This window comes from Papilio xuthus, unplaced genomic scaffold (genome assembly GCF_000836235.2).
Source record: "Papilio xuthus unplaced genomic scaffold, Pxut_1.1 DF827542.1, whole genome shotgun sequence".
NCBI classification, from domain to species: Eukaryota; Metazoa; Arthropoda; class Insecta; order Lepidoptera; family Papilionidae; genus Papilio; species Papilio xuthus.
This window is the reverse complement of record NW_013531107.1, coordinates 2,189,949-2,203,143: the sequence shown is the minus strand read 5'-3', so window position 1 is coordinate 2,203,143 and position 13,195 is coordinate 2,189,949. Positions and strand designations below refer to the sequence as shown.

The window sequence follows — 13,195 nt, the reverse complement described above, 5'->3', positions numbered from 1 at the left end:
AGATGTTTGTTTGAAGGTATCTCCGCAACGGCTCAACGGATATTGATGTAAGATGATTAATTTGTCAGAGAGTAACTAGGAGGGAAGAACACATAGGTTACTCATTACGTTTTTAATTCTACCTAGACGGAGTTGCGACGGCTAGTATTTATATAAAAATAATATATAATATAAAAGTAGATCACTGATAGATGTTCCTATAGGTAAATTTTCAATTCAAAATAACATTAAAATCTTCGGTTAAAAATTTAATGAATAATTAAAACGGATACAATTATTTAAATATAACCTAACAGACAAAACTACTGACACGTTTTCAGTTCTCTATGAGAGAGTTGCTCGCTTCCGTGTTCAATAAGTGAAGTGCTCAGTTAGAGTGGAGAATGCTTCACAGCCACTGGCGTACAGAGGAACTGTCTTACATCGTACTAACAAAGGATTATTGTTCACGAATGCTACGTCCCGCTCTTCATTTTACATCATTTATCACGATTTCGCACCGAGGAAGTAACAAGTTGAAATATAAACATGTTCTGGAATTATGAATACATCACATTTGTATAAACTTATAGATAACCATATAAATATGTATTAATGTTTTTATTTGTAGTTTAACGATACATAAAAGATTTTATCTCTTAATACTTACCTTATTTCGGCAAAACAAAGACTCAGACTGCTTCTGCACATCGTCTTTCCTTTGGTTAAATATGCCAATAACTGTAGAACAATAACCTTGAGCTTGGTCAGCTGGGTTGGTTAGAACAAAGAATCTTCTACTATGGCGATGTATATTCTTTCCAATTGTCGACTCTTTCTCGTTTCTATTCTTAATATATTATTAGCACTTTGTATTTAAAATTTAGTTGACGTAAACAATAATGTTTCAAAAATGCACGCGGTTTTTATGCGACTACCTACTTTTGGCTATGAAAATACGCTAAGTATAATAAATTGCAAGGTAAGTACATAATAATATGATGGAATTAAATTTTGAATGAAAAATCTTTTGTGTTTAATTTTGTTAAATTGTTTTTATAATTGATCTTTATTTATGTACACGTTTCCGTGAATTATTTAATTTACCTTCACAAAGGCAATTTGGTATTCAATTTATTTTGTGTATACCTTTTTATTTACGTAGATTGCTTCAACCACTTACAAATATTACGATTCGGAATAGAAAATATGGCAATACAGTTCAACCTTTCCAATATTTGTTTTACAAGTCATCTAACTGAGTGCTCAATAAAAATAACCGAAATTCGGGAATTTATACTTGCCTAAAAACGCCCAACGTAATTTTTCCAAACTAAAATTTAAATTTCGAAATTCTATTTATTTTTCACAGTAAAAAAATTGTTCTTTTTGGTGAATAAAACCTATCATAAAATCATCTCAAAACATTTAGCTTCTTAATAAAAATATTTCTCTAATTAAAATAACAGATTTGAACGTAGTAAAATAAAGAATACTAAGCTCCATTTAATTCATTCCTCTTTATATTTGTGTACAACAAGCTATAAACGAAGTACTGACTCAAATACATCATAATGTCTGAATCACGTCAATTGTGTTGAATAAGGATTTCCTCCGAGTGCATTTTATCGCTTCACAAAGAAGTCGTTTAGAGTGCGAACGGGAAATACCTTGTTATTGCGTCTCGTCTTTTCTTATCAAAATGCATTTGCAATCACACTTATTTTATAAATTTTTAATAATGAATATTTAGATTACCAGGGTACATAAGCAGCATATGCCTTTAATTCAATACTTCGTATATATTTAAATTATAATATTTGCTCATTAAAGACGAAGCTTTTATTCGTTTTTTATGGATAAAGCCTTCGACTTATAATAATAACTACTATACTAGAATAATCAGAAACATAAATAAAACTTAACAAAACAGATTGAAACTAAACATAACTTTATCGCGTAGTCAGGCTCGAGTGAATTGCGGCGTTAAATTCGAGATTTATAGAAAAACTTTCCGATTTCAGCCCAGCAATGAATCAAGTTTACGTAGGGGTTAAAACAACCTTGGCCGGGGAAAATCAATACTTAAATGTAGGACATAAAAGGCCCAGTATTCTATTTATTAAAAAAAAATACTTCTCGCACGTTGTGTAATTACCAAAAAAGTGTCAAAAATAAATATCCATAGATCAATATAAAATGTTTGCTAATTAAAACTGTTAGGCGCTTTGTCTTTATTCATCAACATCAGTGTTTTAAATCGTGATGGTAAATTATAGCTGCGATAATGATATTAGCTTTTATATTACCCGTAATATTCTTATAAAAATGTGAAATAATAAGATTTGTTTCAATTTTAATACTTTATTTTACAGATACACATTTGCATATAAAAATTGTCTAGTGAGTCTATCTAACAATTAGACCTAAGCAAACTCAAATAAATTGTGGTTAAAATGACAATACACATAACATACATATACAATTCATTTTATTTAATACAAAATTTAAAATAGCGTTTGTATAAATTAACAGTTACAATAACATGAAGACATCAAATTTTATTACAACAATAAAATTTACAGTAAAAAATTGCACATAATTATTAGTGTGGATCGGTTAATTACATTTTGCTAATGCAAAACTACTAAGTTCATCATCTGGTAACACTGACCAGTATAAAATATACCATTTAAATAAAGATTTCAATACACAGACAAGGACAGATGTTTTGGTTATATTAAACATCGAACGAAGAAGTAGTTAAAAGTTAAATCAAACATCATAACAAATGCTTTTTTTCACTGTTATGGAGTTACCAGTGATTTGACAGTGAATTCTGTTCAAATCTGCTCGTAGTCACAGGTTATATATAAAATAATTTAAATCAAAATATATTTTATTCTATATTACTGATTGGAATAAATATAAAAATATAGATCATTTCAGAGTTAGTTATGTTGACATTTGTGAAAAAAAAACAAGATGTGATTTTAAAACAATAATAAAATCGTGCAATTTATGTTTCATGTCAGCGTGCTTTGTCATTGAATACATTTAAAAATTATGCATAAGATATACTTATTATATTTTCAGATATTGCTTGGAGGCCCATCTGTGGATTAAAATCTTTTTATTTAAATAAAACAACAAATTTCCTACAATTTGCCTAAGATAAGACGATTTAATATTTATTTTCTTGATAAAATTAAACACATGGAAATGTCTATATATCTTACCAGTTCATTTTAATGCAATTTTGACAGCTTTAATGTCATGCTCTGCATTTTTTTTCCGTAAATAATAAAATAAAAAATCCTTAAGACTTCACAAATTGTAAAAATGTATAATTAACAGATATGAACACTATTTAATATAATAAGTAAAATAAGGTTTTGTTATTTAACCAAAAATAACACTTATAGAGCCGTAATATTTTTATTTTCATGCTTTGAGGAAATTTATTATTTCTTTTCACTGTTTCATATAGGAGGCATATTATACAATTTTTTTTTCAGTTTTCAAATCTTGTCATAAGATATTCATAGTAATTTTTTTATTTAAATATCAATTCCGATAACATTTCTCATATAATATTTCCATGCAGTCTTGAAATTATTAATAAAATTTACTTAATAAACATTGAGGATTTGAAAGCCACCTAATTTGAGATTATGAGCATTAGACATTGAAAATAGTATTCCTGTTAGTCTATTGTGGTTTAGTCTACCTGTGGACAAAAAAAAACAAAACTTTAGCTATTTCAAAAACTTGTAGACGAATTGATAACCTCCTTCTTTTTGAAGTTGATAAAAAGAGATAAACCTGGAAACCGAATTTGAAGGACAGAAATGGAAGTCCATTTCTTCTATCTTTTTCTGACAAAGAACTAATAATTTTAGGCATGAGGAATGGAATACCAAATCTATAAGCAACAGTATAAAAATCCTATTGCATCCAATATAAGCAAGTCACATAACACCAAAAGAAAATTATATGATTTAATTGTCATCTTTACATTAAATAGCACAAAAACAAATGCCACTTTTATTTGTTCTAGTCACATTGTTTGGAATGTTTTAATTTTTTTTTTAATTTAGTAGGCAAGGGCAATTTAGACCCTATGTTTACCTTTTTTTGGTAGCTTCGTCTTTAGCTTTCTTCTCAGCTTCACGTCGCTTGGCAGCTTCCTCTCGCTGCTGTCGTATGATGGCAAGTCGTGCAAGATCTGCACGCGCCTGGTCCGTCTTGCCTTCCGCGTGCGCTTTCTGGTATGCGGCTGCTGCTCTCTGACGCTCTATTTCTTCACGTTCACGTCTGTTAAATTATTTGAAATAGATTTTAACAATCAATTTAATGAGAATACTAAACAGTACTGTCATTATTTTACGTCACATGTTTTTGATTTACTAGCTGTCACCCGAGACTCCATCCGTGCCGAATGAAAAAAAATATATTAGTATCCAATGTGTTCTTCCAGTTTTAGATCTATATTCATGCCAAATTTAATTGATAACCATTTAGCAATTTTCAAGATACCTTCCAACTAATATCCATCCATCCAATCATTTACATTTATAATATATGAAGATATTGTTGAATTGAACTGATCAATTCGTACTATGAGAACAATTTACTTATTAAAACTATCAAAAACAATCTTTTACTACATACCTTGACAACTGAGGTTTCTCACCATCACCAAGGTTATCCAAGTTATTCAATTTTTTGTTTTTTTTCACTACTCGATTGGGATTTTCAACTTCAATGAGACCAGAGACACCTTTCGCCTTTGCTGGTTGCTGTAATTATAAATTGCATGTTTATGCCAAATCTATCAAAATATAATCTTTAAATATATTAAATTGCAGCAAAAGAAAACAGAAAATTATACAAATGAAATGTAGATATGAAACACATGATAGATTTGATGAACACACACCATAATCTAGCACATAAAAATGATCTAAAGTAAATAAAACATTATCTTTAAGATAAGTATTATTTTTAAATAGGAATATCCCAATTTGATAAATAATGTTTACACCTACAATTTCTCAACTTGTCTATTTTTGACACATAAAGGTCATTGACATTATCATTGCCCGTGGCCTTACTCTTTATTTGAAATGCTTAAAATAACTATTGTATTCTAAAAAAATGTATTAAAATAATTACATCATCATCAGAATCACTCTCATCACTGCTACCTGAACCAGATTTATTGTCTTCTGATTCTTCTTCACTACTGCTTGGCCCATGCTCTTTCCTCCATCTGAAATATTTGACAACTTGCATTTATCTCAAAGCGCTTTTGCTAATTAAACCACAAACTTAGTTTTAAAAATATTAATTCATGACAGATTAATTAAATGTATGTACTATGTAGATGTGACTGATACAGTAATTTGTTTATCTGTCTGTTGCAAATGGAGAAACAATTTCTTCACAATAACCTATCTGCAAAAGTAAAGAATTCCTCTTGTGCTAAGACGAATTTTAATTTTAATCAAGAAATACCATGTCTAAAATGTGTGTATGCGAATTATAAGAATACTATCGCCGTAAACAATATCTTGGTTGTTGTAATGGAAAGAGAAATACACTTACTTTTGTTTTAACTCTTCTTGCTTTCTTTGCTCTTCTAATTCTTCGGGACTAGTAAATTTACGGTTACGTCCCTTGTGATTAGTATATTTACCTGTAATGACGAAAAACAATACAGGTTATCATATAAAGCACATTCTCAATAACATTGGACGACATTGAAACTCGAAAAAAATATGAAATTTCCACGTAGGCAGCAACTTACCACGTGGCATTTTAAAAGTTTTATTTACACTTGGTAATAATCGACAGTTATAGGATAGTTATTTTGCTAAATAAAACGGTGGATTGATGAAATTGGCAAATAAAATTTTGGACAAATTTAGCTTTGACGTCTTTGTCGTACCGGAAAAGAAATGGTGTTGCTATTTATTGTTTCAAATGTTTGCAATTAGTACCAGCTTCAAATAATTGGTAGCAAAACCATAAATTTTTAAATTTACATTTTTTAACGCAGGCAAATAAGGTTGTTTCTTCGTGTACTTACATGTAATAAAATTTAATTGTTCAAATTACTAACGCCCTAACACTAACGCGATGAAAAATCTATGTATCGATCCTGAATTATCATTTACTATGGTAACATTATTATCGTGGGATACTCTTTGGTGGGATAGCTAATATTTTTCTACAGGCTCTGAAAAATAAATCTATCTTACCACAATAATTATTAAATTATTTGTTAAACTATGTTTTTCAGAATACTGCACATTTTTTTGTTATTAATTGTAACTATGAAATTGCTTTAGTTACCTATTATGTTTTAAAATGTGATTGACGAGAGTATATAAATATACATCATGTAAAACTCGTGTACCGAGTCATCACTTAGCCCTTTATGTCCATCCATTAGTAAATTGACGTGACTGATGGCATCTAGATATTAATATCCTGCATTTGCAGTTTTGTATAATTGTTTAGTGAGTTGGCGGTTTTTTGCATTCAATATTGTGATGTATTAGATTTTGATGAACGAATGTCACATCCATCAAGATTTTCTTGCAGTTTACATCTCACTTTTAAGTTATCTTATTTTATGACAGCTATTTTTTCAAATATGAATATTGAAACCGATAACCTACACAGTTCGAATGAATCAGCTGCTTTTTCCGTTAGCTTCCAATATCGTTATTTTTTGTCTAAACAGTAGATGTAATAAATTAATGAACGTTGTTCCCTACTACTCACTTATAAAGCGGCAATGCAATTTAATCTTTTATTGTTAACTAGCTTATGGCTACAACTATTTCTGTGTTTTACAATTTGTTGTAAAATGTTTGCTTTACTTTTTTGCGTTTGTTTGCTATGTAAACAATTAATTAACCCTCGGTTTACTTCTTCTTAGTTTTCTAACGTGATAATATTTAGTTCTGTGTAACAAATAAGCAGCTGAAATATAAATCAAAAATAGTTGAAGTTCGGAGTTTGATTTAACTATTATAATTTCTATCATTATGGAATCAGTATATCCTCTAAAAATCTTCTAGAACGGATTTGATTTTTGAGATATAACACAAATAATAATTCAGATAGAAACATTGAGCTCTAGACTAAGATTTTGTTTTATGGATTTTCCATTTTTGGTATAAACATTGTTATTGTACGCTCGAATGTCGTTCGCGTTTCATTGTTTCAAATTCAAAATACTCCCACATTAATATCTTTAAAATTTTATCATGACCACAATGACAGTGGTAGCCAAATGGTCAACGACTCGGATTATTCTTAAAATCCTTCAATTTAGACCCTCATCAAAATGATTGAATTAATTAAAATGTGAATAATATTTTTGTTGATTGGCACTTCGTTATATCTAGTACGATGAAGAAAGCATTAGCGAATTCAGAATTCAACGAATTAGACTAAAAAAAACACATTGGCAAATTCTTTCCCTATCCCACTATTCTATTTATAACGTAAGGATGGTGGTGATGTAAGCAAGTGAATACTCATTAAATGTAGCCAAGTGATCTGCAAGTACTTGACTTCTTCCATGTTTCTTTAGGCTTCTGTCACTTCGCTCTTTTAGCGAGATCAGGGGGCCGCTTGGTCGTTTGTTAGTCTGTTTTGTTAAAAATGCATAGTATTGCATTTGAGTAGCGCTTATTACCGCTTATAGTCGATATACGACTATAAAGAAAGCATTATGAAATCCAGTAGTTTTATTCAGCAAATTAAACTCTAAAAAAGATTACGTTACAATTGTGTTTTTTTTAGCTTAAGTTAAAGTTACAGAATCAAAGGAAGTGACTTAAATTAGCATCCACATGTTACTCCATTGATTCAGTATAAGATTATCAAGTTGATAAGCAGGGTCTAAAATATGCAGTAAGCTTTTGACCTTTTTATGGCTTAGAGGATTTATGCAAGATGAAAAGATTTTAACGTTAGGAAATATTTATGAATGTGCATGAATTCAAAAAAATGTGGATTAATATTTGATATTAATAGTCGACGTTAAAGAAAATTTTGTAGAGTAAGTAATCTTCATCAAGGTCACTAAGGGAAACCATTAATGTGGATTGAGTGTGCGAAATGTACACTAAGGGAAGGTTTGCACCAAATGTCTGAGCGAGGCAGTTATTTATAAGTGCTGTAACTAAGTAGAAATTACTTTTTTGTGTCAGTGGATCTCTCGACTTTGGCAATGTAAATAAAGTGGATGCATTTCGTGTCGTATGGGGCGAAACGATTTGTCAAATCGTCAGGTTTCTATGTCAGATCCACGCTGCATTTGCAAGCAGAAAAACAACCTTGACCGACATTATTTCATTTTAGAAACTTGGTTGTTTTTAAAGTAATTTTTATTGTTTAAATTTAAAAAATAATAGTTTTATACACTTTAAGAAGTATTTAGAGACATCATGGTTGATAATAGTAGCTTGCTAAAATGTCCAACGCTAACCATTTCCTATTCTAACTTTCCTATCACTTATGTACTTTATTTACCCTTTAAAAACAAAGCGGTACATCCCAAAGAAAAAAAAATATTTTCATCCATAGATTCTAGTGGAATAGATTTAAGTCTCTCAAAATTAAACAGGACATCACAATCAAATTTTCTTCGCCAGAGAGCTTAATATGCGGACGACATTTCCCCGTTTAAAAAGAACAAAATGTATTCAAAACTAAATCAATTGAATGAACATATTTCTTCAAGGCTGATCTATTAACAGGATTATCTGTTTTTCCATTGATAATTACTATGCACTTGTTAACATTCTGTAGTAATTTATGTATGTTTATTTCGTAACAATTGATTGTAAATGATTTTATTATCATCCGGTTTAATACAATAGAAGTTGCATATCATGCGATATGACGTTATAAATACGAATGTGGAAAAAAAGTAGGCTGTTGAACTGTGATCTAAATATCATAAGCTTGAATCCAAACGAATGATAAATTATTTTTAAATCACATTGTGTCTTCTTTAATTTTAAGTTTTACGAAAAATCCGGAAAGTGACTCCGTAATGTGAACTATTTTATGGATTTTATTATCACAGTTCCTTCTCATATTATATTATTTCGAACACTAAGGTGTGATAACACATGTACAATGCTACTGGAATTATCAAAGATGGTATTCGGTAAAAGTGAATATTTAAATCAAGTGAATCGCTTGTTTTATTAAATTAATTATTAAATTATTCCTCACAATTAATATCTTGAAGATATTAATCAGATAATTTAAGATGAATAATGAATAATATAATGATAATAAACAGAAAACAATTCTGACGCGATCTGACGCGTAAATCCGGTCCAGAATGCTAAACAAAGTCTCAGCCACGTCAGATTAAGTTATTAAATGACCAAATTAAATCTGCAAAAGGTAGCAACTTTATGCTTTATTTTTTTATCCTAATGTTGTTTCCAAAACCATATAATGTGTTTATTTTTTTCTTCATATACATTACAATGTGGGAACATTAACACCATTTTAGTGTCAAGTGTCCACAAGCCTACGATAATGACGTTAGTGCATTTAATATTTTTATAAAACAAACTATTTTTCATCATTTAAATTAGGGAACAGGTGACGTTATGTTCCAATCAATGAATATAAAAATATAGATGAATTGAGGATCTCCTCCTTTAAAAAAAATCGTGTTAAATTGATCCGTTTGCTATGTATAGCGCGATCCTGACACAAAAACCTGACGTCTGACGGATTACCTCGCGCATGTCACGGAATTCACACATTTTTGCTGCGAGATTTGTCGAAATCGAGAGGTCTTGCGACGTATAACATAAATCGGAACGTTTAAAAGGTTCATAAAGCACTTTATTCGGTTCCCGCTCTTTTAAAACTCGTTAATGTTTTGTTTATTTGTATTCAATGTACGAATCCATCATGCGGTGATCAATAAAATGTTATCTCAAGGAAGGCATACGACAATGGAACTGGCATAATGTTTTGTGTTAATTTTTTTTATCGTGTACATGTTACATACACGACGCAAATAAGTAGCGACAATCTCGACGTTAAGTTGCTCCGCCTGAACCACTTCTAAGTCACCAACTTACACACTTGCTATTATCCTTAAAAATTTGAGTTAATTTATAGATTCTTTCAACCATTATAGGGTTTCTCATTACTTACTTCCCTCAGATACAATCGAGTAGGCTTAATCATCTATATTTTTTTGTCATGAAAATTCTATGAACCCAGCGTCAAGATCACACTTAGGTCGTTCAACCCATTTCATTTTCCTTGAACACTCATCTCATAGCGTAGCAATATGGTATTTAAATTAGCAGTTGACATATTTCTCTAGAATCCTTTATTACCTTTAAATGGCTTTATGATGAATACCTTTGATGTCGGAAACACTTTAAAAATAAACCATATCGTTCCTTTTTACAGATTATAAATACATTTCTATTTATTTAAATTATACTGTGTGATCTGACTCATTGAAGGGCCAAAAGTTTTGTCCAAGAATTTTTTTATTGATTTTTGTGATTTTTTTTGTAAATGTTTGACTTTACGTACATGTTTGACATCTTTTTACAGATTAGATCTTCCGGATTGTTACAACACAATCAGTGTTTTAGCATTGATTTACGATATTGTAATTTATTAGTTGAGCAAAATTTATTTTGGGTAGAATTTGAGTTTGGGGTTACAGTTTTAAATTTAGAATTAAAAAAGCCTACATAACAACTAGCTCAATATTGACTTTGACTTAGCAAGGTTTAAAAATATAATTAACACGGAATCTCATTCAACACAATGCTTTAGTAAACGTAAAAAAAAAGTATAAGGAAACGTAATTCGTTTTGTATCATCGTTACAACGATTATGTAAAGGACGTATTAATTTTTGTCCCGAGATGAATCATCTTGTTCGGTAGACGGTGAAGAATAAATTAAAAAAATACAATTTACATACATATTCAGCAGTGCGACAAAATCATATAAAAATTAAAATCGGTACATACAAATAGTTTAGTAAACAGAGAACATTGTAGGACACTAGTTCAATGAATTTATTTGAAAATATGTCGGTGACGCGTAGGTTAGGTTGCTGACCCCTAACAGATCCTTTTTCTTCATTCTCTTTGTTCCATGTTATCTTAAGAAAAGTCTATGTCCTCTAAACACGACCTAAGATGTATTGATCTCATTTTTTATGAATCGTTACTAATTTATTATCATATTTTAACAAAATATGAAACATAACGGAAAAAGAAATGTACCTATTCATATGTACAATAATAAATTATACTTCATTGTCATCTTTATTTAAGTGCGAATTTGGTTACGATGACTAATAGTAAACACCAAAATGTAATCATCTGTAATAATATAAAAAAAATATTAACAATACATCATCTATTTGTAGCAGACAGTAACATATACATAAATTTTATATAATTTATAGTTAACGTTAATCAGAAAGCGTCGGTGGTTCAGTGGTTAACAACTTGACTTGTAATCTGCAGGTCTTGGGTTCGAATCCTGTCATATACCAATTTGTTTTTCGACTTACGTATGTACTTTTATCCGACGTTCTAACGGTGAAGAAAAACATCGTAATGTGACCTGAAGAAATTCAAAGATATGTGTGAAGTCAACCATCCTGCACTGGACCAGCATGGTTGACTAACTTAGGTTAGGCTCCGAGCTCCTCATTGGGGACGATACAAGATTATTTATTACAATTAATATAATTGCAATTTCTGATAATATATCACAATTTATTTGTTCTAACTCATGATTCGCGATATAAACTAAACTTTTATTAAAATACAATGGAAGAAAACCGCGGGTAAAACCTAGTATCAATTTTCGAAGTGTCTTGTTACAATGTTGATAGAGAAAAATTACAAACAGTGACAATTAAACAAGTTTCTGGTTTGTGCGAATACTTTGTTTGGTTTTGTTTGAGACTGTCATGGCGATATAACGGCGTTTTTTTTCTTCCTTATATAACATCCACATATTCCACAGATAATAAATTTAAAACTGCCAGTTATTTCACGCCTTAAATTCTATCACACGTTGTAACCTATATCAATTAATCTTTCTATGCTGTTGTTAGTTATTAATCATCCTTAAACGTTTGTTAATGCTAATTTTCATTCGGATATGGCTATTAAATAGCCTATTTGTTTTCCGTTAATATAACGGATTAAATTTATCTATAAAGATGATGTATAATTAATACATTAAATGCATCTTAATTATATTATAACTTTTATTGTAGTAACATTTAGATTAAAAACATATGTTTTTCAATAATAGGTTCGCAATTAGTATGGAAATATATTATAACGTAATCTTACGAGTACTAATATAATAAATGCAAATATTCGGATGGATGGATGTTTGTTACAAGGTACCTTAAGAACGGCTGTATGAATCTATTTGAAATTTGGCATAGAAGTAGAACATAGTCCGGAAGAACACATGCGCTATTTATTAAGTTTATTTTAATTCCGTGCGGACGGAGTCACCGGCAACAGCTAGTAAACTATGTCGATTTATGATTAATGTGGAACAAAATACAAGATGAAATATAAAAAGACAATAGAAGATATTTTATTATTCAAATAATATCTTGAGAAGCAACAAAGCGTTCCCATCAACTTCACCGGTCGAGCCACTTGAAGCAGACAAGAATTTAATTTACAATAAACAATCTTTGTCGGCATTTATAGCATTTATAGGCAGAGGAATAAAGAAGTAATATATAATAGTTTTAAGTTATTGAGTACACTGGCATAACAGAGCTAAGAAAGAATAACAACGATTTTAAAAATAAAAGTATTTATTTTGATAAATAACATACTTTCAAAATGCAAGTCGTTCGTCGGCTCGTTAGCGAAATTCAAACCCGACTCCCACAGGGTCTTATAAATTATTATACGAAGTATAAATCTCAATGCATGAAGTGAAATTTATTATCCGTTAGAGAATGGTATAAGTAAATTAGAAAAATGTACATCGAGTTTGTGCCTTGACAAAGCTTCATACAAAAGTATTTTTACGAAGAATTTATTGGGATTAGTATTTTGTACAGACAGCAAAACATATATTTTCCTTCATCATTCGTTTTAATGAGATATGTTGTCACAGGAAAGTTGTATTTATTGAAA

At 29.9% G+C, this 13,195-nt stretch overlaps 1 protein-coding gene across 1 annotated transcript; it reads right to left on the bottom strand.

Annotated features, from left to right (window-relative positions):
- Positions 1-3,425: 3,425 nt before the first annotated feature.
- LOC106118851 (28 kDa heat- and acid-stable phosphoprotein) lies at positions 3,426-5,942 on the bottom strand. Its single transcript, XM_013313607.1, has 6 exons — positions 5,792-5,942; positions 5,590-5,680; positions 5,158-5,254; positions 4,654-4,781; positions 4,111-4,296; positions 3,426-3,709 (listed from the first exon to the last, which is right to left on the bottom strand). Exons 1-6 carry the CDS (start codon positions 5,799-5,801, stop codon positions 3,706-3,708), a joined length of 516 nt encoding a protein of 171 aa, XP_013169061.1. The 5' UTR covers positions 5,802-5,942; the 3' UTR covers positions 3,426-3,705.
- Positions 5,943-13,195: the final 7,253 nt, after the last annotated feature.

Bases quoted from the DNA above. Each gene is read 5' to 3' on its own strand.
- LOC106118851 (XM_013313607.1), bottom strand. The intron at 5,255-5,589 runs GTAAGTGTATTT...CAAATATTTCAG, and splicing joins CAAGAAGAGTTAAAACAAAA to ATGGAGGAAAGAGCATGGGC. The intron at 4,782-5,157 runs GTAATTATTTTA...TTATAATTACAG, and splicing joins AGAGTGATTCTGATGATGAT to CAACCAGCAAAGGCGAAAGG.